Source organism: Cricetulus griseus, chromosome 3 (assembly GCF_003668045.3).
Source record: "Cricetulus griseus strain 17A/GY chromosome 3, alternate assembly CriGri-PICRH-1.0, whole genome shotgun sequence".
In the NCBI taxonomy this organism is placed as follows: Eukaryota; Metazoa; Chordata; class Mammalia; order Rodentia; family Cricetidae; genus Cricetulus; species Cricetulus griseus.
The window spans coordinates 202,959,031-202,979,425 of record NC_048596.1 but is presented as its reverse complement, the minus strand read 5'-3'; the positions used below and the strand labels follow the sequence as shown (position 1 = coordinate 202,979,425).

The window sequence follows — 20,395 nt, the reverse complement described above, 5'->3', positions numbered from 1 at the left end:
CTTCAATTTTCCAGATGGTGACATAAAGCCAATTGTCTTCTCTTACCTTGGAATTTGCCCCAAAGCATCAAAAACAAAGAGGAGGAAATGCCACATTTGGTGAAACTCAAGGATTAAAAAATCCACAATTTTCAAACAAGTGGAGAGCCTGAGCCACCCGTGCTAGACAAACAGGGTAACTTTGAGACAGGAAGGAGGATCTGAGGAGGACCACATAGCCAAGTGGACATGCTGGAGCCCAAATGTACATGCCTTGATGTAAAGCCTGATGCCTTCTTTAACCAATGAGGGTGTAGCAGCTGGACCTAGCATCAGGGTTTACCTCAGAGTTCCCCCCTTTCCTGTCTCTGTCCCCCCCTCCTTCCTTTCCTCCCTTCCTTCCTAACAGGGTCTCTCCATGAATCCCACCCTACTCTCAGTAATATATTTAACTTTAAATGTATATTCTATTAAAAAGTTCAAATAAAAATGAGGCCATTGGCAAAGTCAGTGGTTGATTTCTGACTCAGTCAGAGTTCTGCCTATTGATGTGAGCACAGGACCCTGGTTTTGTGGAGCAACAAAGGGCATCTGACCAAGGGAATCTTCTTCGGAGGACAACCCCCAGACAGCAGCTTCAGCAGCTGACACTGGGAGTGTGAGCACAGAGGCTTCCTCACCACGCTGCAACATGGCTTCTTCCTGGTCCCTGCAGTCTTTGTACTGTCATGCCCTTCTTACTCTAACTAGTCAAGAGACTCAGGATCTGCCCATGAGGCATCATATGTGTAGCACCAGGCTGTCCGGCTGCAGTTTGGGCTTGGGAGTCTGTGAGAACCCATCTCCAGCATTCACAGTGGCTGTGTTTTGAACCAGGGAGGGGTGGGGGGGTCATCTCTTCTGGATTTTCCAGGCATTAAGCCTATCCTGCAATGTGCACTCTGAGAAATGAGTGAAAATCACAGAACCCTTGTCTGGGTGCAATGGGGAATGTGGAAAAACATTTTTTCTGGGTCCCTCTTTGAAAATATTTTTCCCGAAGAGCCTGAGACATCATCACATGGGAACACTGCTGGCCTTCCACTTATGTCTTCAGCATGTCCTCTGGAAAAGAGGTACATTTCTGGTCCATCATCTGACTGAATAACTTTTGCTTTTTTCCCCTGTTGAGTCAGAGTACAGAGGCACACAGTGGACTGGCAGATGTGCTCTGAGAATAAGGCTACTGACAGGCTGGCATTGGGGTAGGCAGTGCAAAGATCATTTGAATAGCTGTGTCTTTTCTGCAAACATAGCTCACTGGCCGGCCATCAGTACTGACCTAGAATCACCCATTTCCATCTATCAGGGCTCCACATCAACAAGCCAAAGGAAAATTCTCTTCTAAGTCGGCTAAGTGACCTGAGTTTGATCCCCAGAACCTAAATAAAAGAGGTGGAGACAGGGCCTCACTGTCTAGCCATTCTAGTGGAATCAGTGAGACTATGGCTCAACAAACGGGAACTCAAATAGGGCAGGATCCTGGTGGCAGGAGCTGATGCAGAGGCCATGGAGGGGTGATGCTTACTGACCTGCTTCCCATGGCTTGCTCAGCCTGCTTTGTTACAGAAGCCAGAACCACCAGCCCAGAAAAGTACCACTCACCATGGAATAGGCCCTCCCTTATCAATAACTAATTAAGAAAATGCCTTCTACCTGGATCTTATGAAGGCATTTTTTCATTTAAGGTTCCCTCCCTTCAGACAATTCTAGTTTGTGTGTCAAGCTGACATAAGACCAGCCAGCAAGTCTTCCTTTACCTGTTACATATTTTATATTCTCCAAACACAAAGCCAAAGGTATTGTAGGACATAGAATGGTCAGTCATTAATCTTCCAGTCCTATACCACAGATGGAGGCATGTTTCAGTAGTGCCATCTAACTAAGGGACTTATAACCTTTCTGTCCCTACCACAGTGCCAACAGTGCCCTTTACTATTAACCAGACAGCTGTTTTTAAAACTTCATGCACCTGGCATGATTTGTATCTGCTTCTGGAATGAGGGGGTCTTTTGTGTAGGCTTATAGTTTTTGACCTCTTCTATGCCACTCTGTACAGTTCAGTCTTTTCCCACAGGAAGAATCTTTTGCAGGAGGACTGTTTTAAGTTCCAGGTCAGCCTGGGCTACAGAGGAGACTCTGGCTCAGAAATCCAAAGCAAAACCAAACAAGTCCAGAGAGAATAGAATTCTTGTTAAAAGCTTTACCATGGGGCATCTCCAAGAGACACAAGGAAACCTTCGAAGGGAATGGACATGCCACTTTCTTCACTGTGGTGACACTTGCACAGGTGCATCTCTTCAAACTCATCCAATTGCATATCCTAATCATGTACCAAGGTTTCTATGATTCAACAAGATCATTTGTAATGCAGTTTTAGGAAGATTGTGAATGGAGGCCAATCTGGACTACATATAAATCAAGACCTTTGCATAAGAAACAAAAAGCAGTTAGTCCCATGGGTTAACTATCAGCAGTTCCAAAGATAATGGTGGATGAAAGTATTCTCTCAATACAATACGAAAAAGTAATTCCTGGATAGGCGTTCTAACAGCAGTGAGAGCTCCAGCAGAGACAGCCTTACTGGGAACCAATCCTGGGCTAAAACTGTGGATTTTTGGGCATCATTGAGCATTCAACTCATAGACTGATTTTTAAAGTCTCATCAAAATGTATCTGATTGATTCCACAAACATACCAGCCACTAGATGCCGGAGGCACTGCAAAGTCCTGTCTTTCTGGAGATTTTCCTAACTTATCTTGCCGTAGTGGGTTGGCATCACATTAAATCAATGATCATTCAGCCACAGTGTGAATACGTGTCTGTGTGCTTATTCCTGTAGCAAAGTTAGTGTAAGGCGACATCAACTCGGGTAAAGCAGGTTTTCTGCAAAGGGTCCTAATGTACCTTGAAGAATGATGACTGTATCGGTACAGTCACCAAGGGGCAGAAATACCATAGTTACAGAAATGGGGAAAGGCAGTCTCTCAGGGACTTGGCACTTTAGTTACCTCCATATAAGGTGTGTGGAAAGAGAACAGTTGCCTCCCTGACTATTTCAACTGCCTACGCCAAATGGAAGCACAGCACGCCAGTGTTCCTGGTGGTAGAGACTGGAGGAAAAAAAATGAGGATAAATTTGTGTCTAGTAGATAAGGGGCTTCAGAACTGTTGTGAACTGTGGAGTGAGGGTTGCTCACCAGTAACATGAATTTGCAAGTCCTTTGACCCAGTAATTACATTTCTAAGAACCTATCTCACAGGAAGAAAAAATCAATTTAAGACAAACCCACAGGATAACACAGAAATAAATGCAAATGTTTGCTCACTGCTTCTCGGTTCACAACAGTTGAGCTATGGAACCAGATTAGAAGAATGGATAAATAAAATTCAGTACACACGAGTGCATACATTTGCATACACATGGTGGAGTTTTATTTAGCCATAAGAGAGGATGAAATTTTGTCATTTGCAGGAAAATGGGTGGAGCTGGAGACCACTATGTTAGTTGAAATCAGCCAGATCCGGTATCTCATGCCTCATGCTTTTTCTCATATATAGAATCAAGATTTGTATAAGTGGTAGGGTGACACTATGAAAGCAGCAGAAGAAATCTAAGGGGAGGATCAGAAAGGCAACACAATGCATGTGGTATGAAAGCAGAAGGGGCATTATTCCGGGGAAGAAGGACAGTCATGGGGTCAGGAGGGAGTGTGACAGGGCAGTGGGAACAAATAAAAACAAGGTTCAAGGTCCCAAATCTGGACATGTTTTTGTGTTTTAGGGTACACGAGGCTAAACCAGCTGGTGAGATGGGCTAGGAAGTCTAAATTGCCAGAAAAGTAGAAATCTGCACACTGCACAGGCTGTTTGATCGACGGTGACTTGGTCGGGGTTTGGAGGGAAGTAGAGACAAGGGGTACTGTACAAACAGTCATGTTGATCTTCACTGCCAGTCTGGTGGGATTTAGAAGGACCTAGAAGATGCACCTCCTAGGTGAGACCATGAGCCTTAACTAAGGAGGGAAAGCATGCCTGAGTGTGGGAAGCATCACCCCATGGGCTGGGCCCTGGACTAAATGCTAAAGAGAAAGGGAGCTGAGCACCAGTATTCATCTCTCTCTGCTTCCTGACTGTGGATGCGGTGTGACGAGGCACCTCATGTTCCAACCACCATGCCTCCCCACCACAATGGACTATACCCTCAAATTGTGAGCCTTCCTGAAGTTGCTTTTATTGGGTGTTTCATCACAGCAATAAGGACAGTCCTTTCTAATGCAGCGGCAGGCAGCAGTCGGCTGCTGGTAGTGGGTGGGATGAACTTTCTTCTTCCTGGGAACAGCCTGCCAGAGTCATGCCACTTTCCCAGATTCTTAACTGAATTTTGGTATAATAACCCAAGATAAATACACATAACTGCCTCCACCCCCAACAAGCCTGAACTATGCTACACCAGTGACTAGAATGGTGACAGTTTCATTTTGAAAGTGTCCCCATTGCCAGGAAGCTTGGCATTGATTGCTTAGATTCACCAAATATTAAATTGTTGTCATGGCTCTTTGTGTGTTCTTTCATCTGTCTGTTGGTACTTGTTTATGCAGAACTGCTGGAAAGCACATCATAGATCTGACACTAAATTATTACCTGTTAAGGATGAGAGCAATCACTCTTAAAACCACACTAAAGCTTATGAAGCCCAAGAAGAAGACCCTATTTAAAAAAAAATCCCATAAGCTGCAACAAGCAATTTTTCTAAATTGCATCCAGGACTTTTATTTTTTAATAGTTTCCTGAAAGCCAGCCACCCACACAATGCCACATGGAAAAGGAGGCAGCCCCTCAACACACAGAGGCCTGGGAAAGAGAGACCTCGCATCCTGGAAGACAGCCAGTTTATTACTTTGTGGCCTCTTATCTGACTTCAGATAGCCAAAGATCACAGTGCCTAAGCCATCTCCCTCTGTATATAGAAGCTCAAAGTCATGGAGAAATTGAGGGCATGACTAGGTCCTTATTCCAATGACCTTAGACCTCTTAGTGACCGGGATAAGCTGGTGTCTCCCCAGAAACATATCTATCCTATGGATTCAGGTTACATATGCTTCTCCCAATGAAAAGAAAAAGAGGCAAACAATCAGAAAGATGGAAACCAATAAATGACATTCCTGTGCTGGCACTTAGATGCACCAAAAGAAGTGGAGAAGTTACCCTGTGATTAACTAAAGCAAGGAGCTGCCAATTGAAGATGCTTGGGTTTCAAAGACATGTGAACACAGATATGTACTAAGAAACATCAATCTCATCAAGTCCCATGGACTGGAGAAGTGCTATTGTTCTTTGGCCAACAATGAGAATCACTTCAATGATCACATCTCTGGACTTGGAGGCTCTCACCTAAAGGAACTGGAGAAAGTATGGATACAGGATGTACAGTAGCCCGGGCAAAAACAGGGGTGCTGGGAGTGCATCTCAGCCTGCTTGAGTTCTAGTTGGTGTTCTTCCTAACAGACCCCTAGTTAGAGAGGAAGCAAGTCTCTTTGCTAGCCTCCTTAGGCTCTGCAAAGGAGATGGAACGCCCGCAGCATAAAACATCGGCAAAGAAAATGAAGCTTAATTTCATTGACCCAGCCAAAGATCTTTGCTGATGTATGATTTCATGAGAAAGAGAAAAATGCTTGATTTTTTGGGCTCCATCAACAAATTAGAATTCTGGTTACAGAATGAAAACAAAAGTTTGCAGAAGGAGAGAAAAAATGAAGCATAAACCTCCACTTGTAATGGGGATACTGGAGGGGATCTTGGGGAATCTTAGATCCGTGGGATGGATGGAGAATTGGAGCTTGGAGAAAGACAGAAGACCAAGCTGATGGAAGAAGGGATGGGAAGGGCCCTAAAGCTGGAAGTCTGCTTATGGGCTCTGGCTTGGATGTTTTATGGAGCCCCTGGATCCTCCCACCCCCATTTTCCTATTTATTCTGTTAGGTATCCACTCCCATGCCTTTCTATTATTTGTTCTTAAATGTCTTCTGTGAACAAGAAGCTATTATCTCAGGGAACCTGCTGCCTTTCCCTGTCTATCTTTGACTGAACCTCACATACAGCATTGTTGACCTTAGTAATGGATGTGATTACTATCCTACAGAAGCAGTGGGACTTTTTAAAATGACTGTAGAAATAAAGGCTGATGAATGGTAGATAGACCTGTAAGTAAGCCGGTATGCATTTGCAAATAAAAAGGTATTTATGTGTTGTTACTTCATCTGCTTTGAGAGGATTCACAAATGACTCGCTCCATAGAAGTGTCTGGAATTCCATGCAGTCAGTTTTCTGGGATGCCTCCTGGTCCACAGGCTTTTCAACAACAACAAAAATGGTGATGATGGGACCAGGCAGAAAGTGTGTGTTAGTTTTCTGTTGCTGTAATGGATACCTGAGGAAAAAAATGTCCTAAGGGAGGAAAGATTCACACTGGCTCACAGTTCTGGAGGTATGAGGTCCATGCTGAGACTGCCAGCAAGGCAGAAACATCATTGCAGAGGGACCTGGAGGAAAGCCTCTCTTCCTGGCAGACAGGAGGCAGAGAGAAGGAAGTGTCCACGGATGAAGTGTACCCTTCTAAGACAGTTCTCAATCCCCCCCTCCAATTAGGATCTATGTCCTGGCTTCCTGCTTTTGGCAATGGTGCCATCAAATTGTAAATCTGTCAGTATATTAGTCCAAACATTGATTGAATCAAAACCCTGGGGACCCTTTGTAAGGGCCCCTTGAGCTGACTGACAAACAAGCCTTGAACAAATGAACCTTCGCGGGAACATTTTATACTCCGCACAGCAGAAAATGCCCCTTTCTTCTACTTTCTGACCCCACACCAAAAACTACTCAAATGTCTTCTGAGGAAATCACTAGATAAATGTCTATGACAGAACAAACACATTTATATACCATAGTACCACCTTTACTGGGGTGCTAAAAATAAATTCTAAATGGCTCCACAGTGAAGAGCACAGAGGACCTGGCTTTGGTTCCCAGCACCTAACCTGCGGCTCTCAACCCCTCTATAATTCCATCCCAGAGGATCCAACACGCCTTTCTGGCTTCTAAGGACACTGCATACATTCAAGTAGAGAACCCACACATGTAAAATAAATCTTTTTAAAAAGTTAAATTCCAATGACTCCAATATTTTACATGCACTTAACTACTGATATATAGTTGCAGAAATATGTATCCACTGCATAAAATCAGATAGCATCTGAAGTATTTTCATGTTCAATATTTGATAAATTGCTGACAGAGTGAAACAGTTTGGATAAGCTCTTCAAGTTTGCTATTCTGGTTTACAGCATTTGCATTAATCTTCAAAATATTTCTTCAGGCAATTGTGTGTGTGTGTGTGTGTGTGTGTGTGTGTGTGTGTGTGTGTGTGTGTGTGCCCACATGTGTATGTTTATGTGAGAATACATATGTGTGTTCACCTGTGTTGCCTTCATTTCATGTGGATACACCCACATGTACATGTGTGTGTCCATCTCTATCTCTGTAGGTGCATGTATGTGTGTGTGCACACACATGTACATGTGTGTACTTGTGCACAAGGAACTTAGAGGTTGACACTGGATGTTTTCCTCAAGCTTGTGCAGCAGTTTACCAACTGAGCCATCTCCCCAACCCTCTTAGATGAATTTTGAGAGAGACAGAGAGGGGAAGAGAAGGAGGAAGAGGAAGCCATTCTTGGTATTGAATGTCAACACAATGTACACCCATCATGAGAAATGTTTATTAAATTCCCACACGTGTACATCATGAACAGAATGCTGCCCAGATTCAATTCCTTCACACCTACAATCATAACTGTATCCACTCTTTGAAAGAAGACAGCATTTTATGTATTTATTGAAAATGGGCTAGCTCAGTTTCTAAAAGGAGAAACATGAAACCCGAGCTGACATACACCAGGAAGCACTTTCCTCCCTGCTTTGAATAAAACTTTTAGGACACACCAGATTTTTATAGACTCTATTATTGCCAGTAGATAGTGAGGAAGATAAAAATAATTTCCTAACAGATTCAGATCTAGTCCAGTTTCAGAGATGACACACAGCACACCGACTAGGAGAAGATTTGAATGTCACAGGAAAACATTTGTCAAACCAGAAAACTGTCTGAGAAGTTACACTGAATAAATAGTTCAGCATTCAGGAGTCCCAAACAGCCTGTAGCCTTCTGGGCTACAAACCATCTTAGCGAAGCATGGCATCTCCTACAAACATCATAATTCAAAGATACCCCAAGCTACACATAAGAAACATTTGTGGCCATGCCCATGTTCAGAGGTTTGCTACCTCATTTACCCAAAGAATTTACCAACCTCCTAATTTCTGAGTCCTTTTGTGATTCTGTGGCCACTCCTTTGTTCTACTGATGGATGCATACTGACTAATGCAGTGGACCAAAGCATCATGGGAAAACTATATATAAGTCTGGGAAGATAGTGCAGTCAGTAGAGTGCCTGTCAAGAAAACATGAGGATCTTAGTTCGATTCCCTGTACTTATGTAAAAAAAAAAAATGTAGAGTGTAGTGAAGCATCCATTACTGAGGAGATGGAAGACAAGTGGATCTCTTGGCTTCACTGATTAACCAGCCTCGCCTACTTGATGAGTTTTAGGCCAGTAAGAGACACTGTCCCAGAAAGAAAAGGGACAGTACCTAAGGTATGACACTTGAGGTTGACCTCTGGCCTCCACATGCAAGTACCCACATGTTCACGTGCACACACACACACACACACACACACACACACACACACACACACACCTATTCATGCCTTGACATGTGACAAGCAAATACTTAATCGACCTGGTGCATCTGAGTGTCACCTAAGAGACTGAGGCACACCTCTAGGTATGCTTGTAAGTACATTTTCAGAGAAGATTAAAGGGAGAGTACTAACTGTGGGGGAATACTATTCCAAGGGGGTCTGTGCGGAATACAAGGGTGTGGTGGGAAATCAGCACACTACCAACCCCCACACTCTGCTTCCTGTCCCATGATGTGAGCTACTTTTCTCAGCCATGGTGGAGTGAGCTTTCTGAACCCAGTGCTGAAATAAACCCCTTCTCACTTAGGTTGTCCATACCATAGGACATATTTCCCAGGTTAGTCTCAAACTGTTGGGTTCTAGGGACAGTCCTATGCCGAGTTCCCAAGTGTCTGGGATATAGGAGTGCCACCAAGCCACCAAGGCTGGCAACACAATTTCTGACTTCAAACTCAAGTCCAAGGAGAGAAATAGTGGTTGAAGCAGTGGAGCCAGAAGTTATTCTAGGCTAATCCACCTGCCAAGGAGGGAGATCATTACAGCCTTGACCTGAAGATATGGTGAGGGGCAGTTAAGGGCTTTCTGTGAGCTGGCAAAGTCTTTCAAAAGCAACTCTGTCTGGTGGTTCTCATGAAGAAGGGCATAACTTGTTTTTCTCCCCCACTTTATAGATGAAACACCAGAGGTTTAGAGTGGAGAGTGATTTGTATGTATCTATGAAGGCACACAGCTAGGCTCTCAACTACTTTGCTCCTCCTTAACCACGCTGAAGAACCTGTGAGTGTCCCCTCTGCTGCAGAGCTGTCCTTCAAGTAAGCATCATCATACACTGAGGAAGGTGCTCAGCCAAGTTCGATGGCTTGTACACAGATAGATTCATTTTCTACTACAAGTCACTGGAATGTTTCCAGCAGCACAAAAAAGCCATCAACCAAGTGCTTTGTAATGAGACTTGGGAGAGACTTCCAAACAGGGAAACCTTCCTGTGCAGTGGGAGAACCTGGAAAAGGGTATTTCCCTGGAGATGAGAGTGAGCCCCTCACCAGATTGGGTTTGTGATTTCTGGCTGTCTATCATCTGAGGGACGTGGGGAGCACGGGACCTCCTGGAAAGTTCTGCGTGTGTGTGTGTGTGTGTGTGTGTGTGTGTGTGTGTGTGTGTGTGTGTGTGTGGTGTCAGTGCTTCACTTGACTATCTTCCTTAGTCTCCCTTCGATGGTTATTCTTGGTTGTCAACTATGTCTGGAATTAACTAAAACCCAGGTGACTAGGTACAGTTAAAAGGGATTTCTTTCTTAAATATTTGAAGAGGAAAGCCCCAATTTTAATCCAGATCTTTTGAGATAGGACTAATATACTTTTAATATGGGCCCCACCTTCTGTTGGTAGCCTATATAAAGGACATGGAAGAAGGGAGCTTGCTGTTTTTGCTTGCTTACTCACTGGCAAGTCCATTCTTTCACTGGCATTAGCGCATACTTCTTTGGGATCTCAACACATACTGAAGACCAGCTGAAATATCCAGCCTCGTGGACTGAACAACTACTGGAATGTTGGAAAGTTCTATTGATAGACAGCCAATGTTGTACTAGCTGGACTACAGCCTGAAATCCATTCTAATAAATCCCCTTTTTCTCTTCATATAGATACATGCTGAAAGTTCTTTTCCTCTAGAGAACCTTGACTAACACACACCTTCTTCCTTATTTTTTTTAAGACAGGGTCTCTAACTGAATCTGGAGATCATCAATTCTGCTAGAATAATTGGCCAGTGAGCCCCAGGAGTACGCCTGTCTCTGCTCTCCAGTGCTGGGGAGCTCTGCTCTACAGGCATGTGCTATCATGATTGTCTTTCTATGGGGGCTGGGGATACAACTCAAGCCCTCGTGCTTCCTAGGCTCAGGTTCTATGTTTTGATTTTAAAAACTCAGAACACACTAGTAAATAGTTAATGACTATTTATATTTGAGAACCAAATTTACTCTCTAACTGTGGTGGTTTGAATAAGAATGGCCCACATAGGCTTATAGCTTGGCCATTAGTGAGTAAAGCTACTTGACAGGGATTAGAAGCTATGGCCTTGTTGGAGGAAGTGTGTCATGGGGGTGGGCTTTGGAGTTCCAATGCTCAAGTCAGGCCCAGTGTCTCTCTCTCTCTCTCTCTATCTGCCGATTTAGATATAGAACTCTTAGTTAACTCTCTCTAACACTATGTCTGCCTAGATGCCACCATGCTTCCTGCCATGTTGATAATGGACTAAACCTCTGAAGCTGTAAGACAGCCCCAATTAATTGTTTTCCTTTATAAGAGTTGCCATGGTCATGGTGTCTCTTTACAGCAATAGAACTTTGGCTAAGACACTGACATATCAGAAAATGCTGTCTTCCAGTGATCCCCAGACTTGGCATCTATCCACTCTTTCTTGTAGGTCTTTATCTCTTGTGTTCCACATCATCAGTTTCATTCTAGAAAAGCATGTTACAAGCAAATCATCATTCTTTGGAGTGGGTTATTTATGAGCTGCAGATTTGATTGGTGTTATTCTAAAGGGTCAGGTCAAACAGAAGCTGTGCTCTGGTGACCTCAACTGTACTGTGTGTGTGTGTGTGTGTGTGTGTGTGTGTGTGTGCTAGCTCTGCTAGCAGCCTATGCACACAAGTCAGCCTGAAATCCTGTTAAGTAGCCATTTATTGAGTTGAAGTATTCTATCCTGGAGGGAAGCTCCTTAAGACTCACAAAGTTCTGAAAGGAATCTCAATAAGACTAAGGAAATCTGGAAGGAAGTGTCTTAAGACCCAGGAATTAAACAACTCAGAAGTTTCAGGAAGTCCCTCAAATTGAGCAGATTTACAAAGCCCCTCCTTCCTTAAGATTATAGAAATAGGAGGGACTGAGGAGACTCAAGACTAGCCTAGAGCATGGAAGACACTCTCTGACCTGATGACTTGCCTGCAAGTTCTGCAGAAGGCTTCAGGGATGCAACTTCCACAAGTTGTCACCCATGTTCTGGTAGCTTTCAGTGATTACCTGCCTTTGAGTTGTCCCTGCTCCTGTACATAACCTCTCACTACACTCCTTTGATTAATAGCAATAAACTCACAGGTTACCAAGTTGGACTTCAATAGTATGGTTCCTTTGGCCTGTCACTGATTCCCTATCTGGGGGGATTGCACATTTATCACTGTCCTTCCAGGAGTGGTGTCACATAATATCTAGTACAGAAATCAAGAAGACATTCTTCCCCACAAGCCCTCTCTTTATCACATACAAAGCCACTGCAATGCTTGATTCAGGAAGATACAGAAACATCGGTGTCCTTTTCACCAGGTGCCATTCAGTGCCCTGCATATTATAAACTTCAGACAGAAAATGTCTACCCTCGTTCCCTGCATGCTGCTGGCCTAAGTTCATGCTGTCCATGGCTGGATGAGCTAGTGATGGGTAGCCTGTAGGGACTAGCTTGCTTTCCACCCTATGAATGAATTAATTCTAAAAAATAATTCATGTTTATCTAAACATGCCAGCACTGTTCATGTTTATCTCAACATGCTAGCACTGCATGGTATTGATGAATGCATATAAAAGCAATCAACCCTCTTTGGAGTATTTTAGGCCAGGCACTTTGTGAGGAGACCCAGAAGAGACTTGTGTACAGTGAGGCATGACCCCATTTTCTACATAGCTATTCCTAAAAAGTGCTTCTATTAGGAAAGTGTTTGAGAGAGCACCATTTGGAAGCCATTAGGGGACACGTTGACAAAGTGAAATGTCCCTGCTCAGAGTAAGCACAATTTCTTAGTTTCTCCTGCACTGACCTCACTATAGCTCTTGGTTTAAAGCAAGCTGTGTCAACCTTGCTTCTGGATGAAGATGCACCCATGCTAGGAGCTTCATCTTCCATTGCTTGACTCTGTGTCTTGTCATGGGATGAGTGTCCCCAAAGAGCCCGCTAAGTGAAGAAGCACCAGGAACATCTGGGATCTCGAGATGTGCTATTTCCCTGTGCAAATAAACCACCAATTCCCAAGCATGCTGGGTGCTGCAGGCTGCCTGTCCACTCTCAACTGTGGCTCCTTTTCTTCCCATCTAACTCCAAATCCATGTCTTTATCAGGGAAGGAAGCAAAGGGAAACAGCTGAAAATATCCTAGTCACTCATTTTCCTCTGCTCCAGACTAAGGTAGGGAGGCAAAGGATGCTGTTAGGAGAAGCTGAAGAACTCTCTAGAAACTATCATCAACCTAGGGCAAGTAGAGGGATCATGAGAGCAGAAGCACTCAGCTCCATGGAGTATTTAGAAGGCTGTTTATTCTGATTTGACTCATCACAAAACCCAAGGAAAGGCCCAAGAGGACAGGAAAGGTGAAGAAAACCCAGCGGGCCTGCTTCTTGGTGCACATATACTTACCGCTCAGAGTAACCAAGTAGTTCTGAACAAAAGGTACACCATACAGAGGACATCTGTCAGTGCCTAGAAAGAATCTGGTTGCCAAATGGGGGAGGAATGGCAGTCTCTGTCATCCAATGAGCAGTAAGCCAGGGACACTGTTCAATACTGGCAACCCCCACACAATAAGAAATAATCTAGAAAACATCAACAGTGGCAAGGTTCAAAGGCTTTGAACTAAGCCAAAGCTTAGCATCCAGAGTTCTCATTCATATATGAATTTTAGACATAGAGTAAAGGATTACCAGCCTAGAATCCTCATCACCAAAGGAACTAGGAAACAAGAAGGACTCTAAGAGAAGAATGCATGGACCCCAGAGAATGGGAAGGGGCAGGATCTCATGAGCTAATTGGGAGCATGAGGGTAGGGGAGAGGGAGCTGCCAGAATGAGAAGGGGAGAAGAGGAGATGAGAGGAGGAAATGGAGGAGCAAAAAGGTTGAGGCGGGGGCGGGAATAGAGGATAGCAGGATGAGAGATACCATAATGGAGGGAGCCATTATAGGTCTGAGGAGAAATCTGGCACTAGGGAGATTTCCAGAGATCTACAAAGATGTCACCAACTGACAATCTTGGCAATGGTGGAGAGGCTACCCTAAATGCCCTTCCCCTATAATGAGACTGATGACTACTTTATATGCCATCCTAGAGCCCTCATCCAGTGGCTGATGGAAGCAGAGGCAGACACCCACAGCTATACACTGAACTGAACTCTGGAACCCAGTTGCAGAGAGGGAGGAATGAAGATCAAAGAGGCAGGGACCAGGCTGGTGAAACCCACAGAAACAGCTGATCTGAACAAGGGGGAGCACATGGACCCCAGACTGATATCTGGGAGGCCAGCACAGGACTGATCCAGACCCCTGAACAGGGATGTCAATGAGGAGGCCTCGACACTCTATGTAGCCCCTGGCAGGATCCCTGGTGTAAGAAGGGACTTTGAGAGCCCATCCCACATGAAGGGATGCTCTCTCAGCCTGAACACATAGGGGAGGGCCTAGGCCCTGCTCAGGATGATATGAACAACTTTTGGGAACCCCATGGAGGGCCTTACCCTCCCTGGAGAACAGATGGGGGATTAGGTGGGGGACTGGTGGGGGATGGGGGGAGTGGAGTGAGAGGGAGAAGGGATTGACATGTGAAGCAAGCGTGTTTCTAATTTGAATTAATAAAAAAATAACAAAAAATAATAACAAAAAATAACCAAAAAACGAGTTCTGTTTAAGTAGCTCAGTTGGTAAAGTGTTTGGCTAGGAAGCATCGGGTCCTAGGTATGATTCCCAGAACCCTCATGAAAAGCAGGGTGTGGTGTTACATGTCCAAGCATTGGGGAGGTGGAAACAGGCAGTTTCCTGGGGTTTGACAGCCAATTAGCTTAGCCTACTCAGCAAATTCCAGGTTTGTGAGAGACTCTGTCTTAAAACACAAGCAAGCAGACAGCACTTGAAGAATGACACCCACTCAAGGTTGTCTTCTGCCCTATGTGCACCTGTGCATGGGTGTGCTCAAGTGCACAAGTGTGCACGTGCATACACACACACACACACACACACACACACACACACACACACACTTGACTTGTAATCACTGTCTCTTCTAGTGTTGAGTTCATGTATTAGACAACAAACTAAGCAGTGAACGGGGGCCCACGGATGGATATGCCTCTGTGTTATTATTTTCAAAGTTGGATAGAATTGGCAAACAGCAGAGCACTGCCCTAAAACCTCTTCTGCTGCATGAATAAAACATCAGCGCCTCTAAATTTAAACTTAAAGCCAATTAATTCATCAAAATGTCACTTGTCACCTAAAGCATTTTAGTACCGAGGAAATACCTTGGAAGAAGAAAGAATCCTCACAGGGCAAGAGGGAATGAGTGAGGTTTTTTGTCCACATGGCAAGAACCACTGCAGCCTTACCTACTCTGCTTATTCCTTCAGAGGAGCCTTGGAAAATGGTGTCTAAGAATATTGTTGGTGGCACAAGTGACTTGCTCTCCATGTGGGCTTTCCTGGGTCTTACTATAAAGTATGTTCAGCACAGTTACCATGCCTAAAAGCTGCTCACCAGCCCCCAAAGTCACAAACTTCCACCTCGGCTTTCACAGAGTGCAGAGTCAGGCACACATGCAACTGTAAAAAATAAGCCTTATTTTGACTTCAGGGGCTGAGAGACGACCTCTCAAAGCCTGTAATTTATAGCGCTGCCTTTAGTTATATGAAAGCAGAGAATGTAGACACAAAACACAGAATATCTATTTTCTAACAGAAGTTCTCAAAGTGGGAAGACAGGATCCTCTCCACACCCTCAGGAAAGTCTGAAAGACTCAACTTCTTGTTACTTTTTTGCTGAGTGTCCTTTGGTGACAGAGAAGTCCCTTCTGCAATGGAAAGCCAATGCAGGCAACAATCCTAGTAGCAGAACCAGAGGCAGGGAGACACGGGAGCATCAGAAGGATTTATAGTGAGCTACATACAGTCTTCACAGACTTTTAAGGTCAAATCAGACCATTAAGATCAAGCACTCAAACCCTGTGCCTTTTATTGCAAATAACAAAATGAACAAGCTCACAGCCAAGTGCTTGGGCTAGAAGGTGTTAAGAATAATATAAGTAGAGAACACTCTTAGTGGTGAATATTACTAAATTATAAAACAAATGTCTAGTGTTTCCCCCCTAAAAACCAATACATTATGTTGTGATTCCCAGCAATAAAAGGTTAAAAATTAATTCAGAATTATCAAGCTGTTAGTCTAGACTTTCTTACAAATGAATGACTCATGCTCACATCTTAAACCCACTGAGGGGGCAAGTTGGAATCCTTTTGCAGTGTCTAACTACAAAGGTATGACACAGATCCTGATAATATCTCAAACAGTGTCTTGAGTTTTTTTTTTTTCAAGCAGATCTCAATCTCTCTCTCTCTTTCAAAGAAAACAAAATAAATGCCACCAAATGAGTCCTACCCCCACAGGTAATGGCTCACCATAGCAAACAAGGTCAGCAGCTGATGCCCAGGGTAAATCTGAGTTATCTCACCTGGCCCCAATTATTCACTCATGTTTCAGATACTTAAGTATCTAGAAAGATCAAAATAAAATCTTCCGACTTACAAACCATTCAATTCTAAAGCAAAGACACAGGGCTAGGCCCAACGAATCTTCATTTATATCTGAGAGAGACAGTTAAAACCCAGGCCACCAAAGCCGGAGTTCTCCTGAGCTAAGGACACCAGGACCCAATCAGAACCCTACTCAGGCAAAGACTTTGATTCTCTAAAGCATTTCTCAGGGACAGCGACAACAGGCTGCCTTCAGAATCACTTAGAAGTGGACACGTGTCTTGGGGTGGTAGTGGTAAAGACGTTGTGTTTGGGAAGCAGAAAGCAGACAGAATGTAACAGAAAGCCCCCCCCCCCCCCGCCGCGCCCTTCAGGGCAGAACTGCCTCCGGGCCTCTTTATTGAAGTTGCCAATCTGCGTGCAGGAGGGAGGGTGCAGAGATCCTTCCCTCTCTGCGCTTCCCTTACTGCTGTGTCTCTGTCAGGGAGACCACCAGCGGGCAGGGGAATTACGTGGGAGTCTTACTTTTGTAGCTCGTCGCCCAGGGCTGGTAGCCATAGTAGCCTGTGATGCGCAGGATCCGTTCCTCGATGGACGTGAGTCCCACTGGCCCGCTAGTGAGGTCCTCCACGGATCGCGACCATTTCAGATCCTCCTTGATCGCCTCGTCCACCACCAAGTACTTAAGCTGCCGGAGCTGAGGGCTGATGTCGGACAGTCTCCGCGGGCTGACGTCCGGTGACCTCCTCATGCCACTGAGGCCGCGGGAAGGCGGCATGAGTCAAGGGCAGAGAAGGGGAGACGTCAGTGAGGACCGGTGAGGACCCATGGCTGTTCCCCTCGTGCTGCTTGCCTTATGCCCTGCTCCCCGGCGTCGGGTCCCGCGCCCTCCCCTGGGCGCCTCGGGCAACGTGAGCAGGGGGTGAGTGGCCAGGAGATGATGCTGAAACTTCCCCGGCTCAGTCGCACACGACCGTCCCTCTCTCCCTCCCTCCCCGAGCGTGGCAGTGCGGACTGAGCAGGGTCGAGGATGACGGGTGCCACCTGCCCACAGCCCTCCCGCTCCTGCAGCGCTACTCACACAGCGATGCTCTTGGCCCTGGGAGCGCTGCCTGGAAACTCTCGGATACCCATGGGCAGCGGCAGCGAGTGGCCCCGGGCGCCCAGAGTGGAGCCGGAGGAGCAGCGGCCCGAGCTCCTCACAGCCGCTGCGAGGGTCCGGAAGCCCGTGGGTCACCCGCACGGCTCAGCTGGGCCACTCCAGGAAGAAGGGTCTGGGAGCCGGTGGCAGAACAGCGCCGCGCCCCCCCGCCTGTCACCGCCGGCGCCTTCGCACGCGCGATCGCGGGCTCCTGAGCTCCAGAGAGCGCGCCCGGCAGTGCGCTCTGGAGCCACCGGGGCGTGAGGCTGTGGCGGCCCCGGCGCGCGTGGACCAGGCGGGGGCGCGCGTCCCTATCCCTGCCACCTGGAGTGTGCCGGGTTTCAGGCTCCTTAGATCTGCAACCTTAGGGTGCCGGACTTGTCACGGTCCTAGTGTTCTGGTTTTGACTCGTGAATCTCAGTCTTTCCCCACACCCACAGCAACACACCACACCACACCACACCAAAGAGCGGTGCTACTCGGAAAACAAAAAGCAAACTAACCTGGCGTTTTACAGTGCACACTAAGTGGCCGATTGGATGAGGTGGTGATTGCTAGGTCAGGCAGGGTGCTCAGCTGACAGGCACAAGGATGAGGACACTACTGCTTCTGATCCTTCTGTAGAGACTCTCGTCCTAGTTAACTTCCAATCAGTTTTTGTGCCTTGCTCCTTAGCCATTCCAGACCATCAAGTCTCCCTCCATATGGATGTTCTGCACTGAGAGCAAATTTAGGAAATAAGCAGATCTATAGAAAACAACATAGCTTTATCGAGTCCAAAAGACTACATTGAATCATAGCTAGACTCTACTCGACTTTTTTTTAAATGTAAGATACATTTCCCCCAAGGGATCAATGTGCAAGCTGTACTTATGTATTGCTTTAAGAAAAGATGTATTGTTCCTTGGTGAACTAAGAATAGAAGGGAACTCGGTTCCTCAACTTGATAAAAAGAATTTACCAAGAATTGCCACTAGCAGATAAGAAACTACAACTTTTCTGATAAGATGAGAGGCCACCATGGACTATCCTTGCTGTACCTCCACAGCATCCTACTGGAGCTCTAGTCAATTAAATTACAAAAAAAAAAAAAAGAATATAATGATGCCATTTAGGATGGAGAAAAAGAAAAACGAAATTGTTTTTGCAGATGACAGCACAGCTGATGTGGAAAGTCTCCAAATTGATTGTCAATTTAACGTGAGTTAGAATTACCATGGGAGCAAACCTCTGGGAATGTCTATGTGGCAGTTTCTGGGTGTGGGCAGCATCAACTCATCTGCTGGGTCCTGGGCTGAATAAAAAGGAGGAAGCCAGCACCGGCGCTCATCTCTCTGCTTCCCGAGTATAGATGCCATGTGACCTGTCACATCATGCTCCCTCCGCCACCATGAACTGAATGTATTTTTAAACTGTGATCCCAATAAATGCCTCTTTCCAAAATTGTTTTTATCTAGCATTTTGCCATAGTAACGCACAGGAGTAACTAATACAACAATTTTTTTTTAAGGCTGAAAGAGTAAAAGTTAATGTATAAAGCTTCACCACTTTCCTACATACTTACAATGTACAATTGGAATGTGAAAGAAAAACACAGTACTGTCCACAGGACTCTTAAAATGTAAATTTAGAGATAGATCTATATCTACAGTATCTACATGAGGCAAGTTACAAAATTCAAATGAAAGAAACAAAATTCAAAGTGAACAACACATTGACCAAGGTGCCTTTGAACCTCAATGCATGCATATTCTTTTCTCAAGAATCTGCCTTCACTTGTGTTTCTGGGTCAGTGACAGAAATGACCAGGTGGTGGCCCCATCTGGGTTCCTTGGCACTTGATTCATCTTTTAGTGATATCAGTGTTGGGACCAGTACAATGGCAGCCAGACACTCCAGCAGTGTCCAGTGTCAGAAGCAACCACAGTCATTCCCTGAAAGAGGTCAGACATTTAACATTTTCTATTCGTAATAAGACCTCAATGAATATACTCAATGAGCACAGTGTTGTGAGCCAGGCTAATAAATGCCATTGCCCAACATAAAAGATAATATGCTTATACGTTTCTACAGCTTTTTAAAAACAAGATTTATTATTTTATTTTTATTTTTATGGTGTGTTTGCCTACATGTATGTAAATGCACCACATGCATGCAATATCCACGGAGCCCAGAAGGCTCCAGATCCTTTGGGGTTGGAGTTACTGACACTTCTCAGTTGACATGTGGGCACTGGGTATAAAACTCAGCAAGCACAGCAAATGCTATTGGCTGTTGGAGCTGTCACTCCAATACTCTATAGCTTATTCTTCATACCAGTAAATAAACCTCATAAACTTTTAAATATTGCTTTATTGACATATACTTTAATTTTTATTTTTATTAGTTCAAATTAGAAATAAGGTTGCTTCACATGTCAATCCCTTCTCCCTCTCCCTCCCATCTCCCAACCCCTCCACCAGTCCCTTCCACTCCCCAGGGAGGGTAGGGTCCTCCATGGGGGCTCCCCCAAAGTCCACCACATCATCCTGGGCCAGGCCTAGGCCCTCCCCCATGTGTCCAGGCTGAGAGAGCATCCCTTCATGTGGGATGGGCTCTCAAAGTCCCTTCTTACACCAGGGATAAAATCCTGGTGCACTGCCAGGGGCTGCATAGAGTGTCGAGGCCTCCTCATTGACATCCCTGTTCAGGGGTCTGGATCAGTCCTGTGCTGGCCTCCCAGATATCAGTCTGGGGTCCATGTGCTCCCCCTTGTTCAGATCAGCTGTTTCTGTGGGTTTCACCAGCCTGGTCCCTGCCTCTTTGATCTTCATTCCTCCCTCTCTGCAACTGGGTTCCAGAGTTCAGTTCAGTGTATAGCTGTGGGTGTCTGCCTCTGCTTCCATCAGCCACTGGATGAGGGCTCTAGGATGG

General features: G+C 45.3%; 1 protein-coding gene across 1 annotated transcript in view; it reads right to left on the bottom strand.

Annotated features, from left to right (window-relative positions):
• Slc35f3 (solute carrier family 35 member F3) overlaps nt 1–17,475 on the bottom strand; it is a 241,478-nt gene extending 224,003 nt beyond the window's left edge. The window contains exons 1-2 of the mRNA XM_035442763.1: nt 17,423–17,475; nt 16,867–17,096 (exon numbers count right to left, since the gene is read on the bottom strand). Coding sequence (XP_035298654.1) covers nt 16,867–17,096; nt 17,423–17,475 — 283 coding nt within the window. The remainder of the gene's footprint in view (nt 1–16,866; nt 17,097–17,422) is intronic.
• Nucleotides 17,476–20,395: the final 2,920 nt, after the last annotated feature.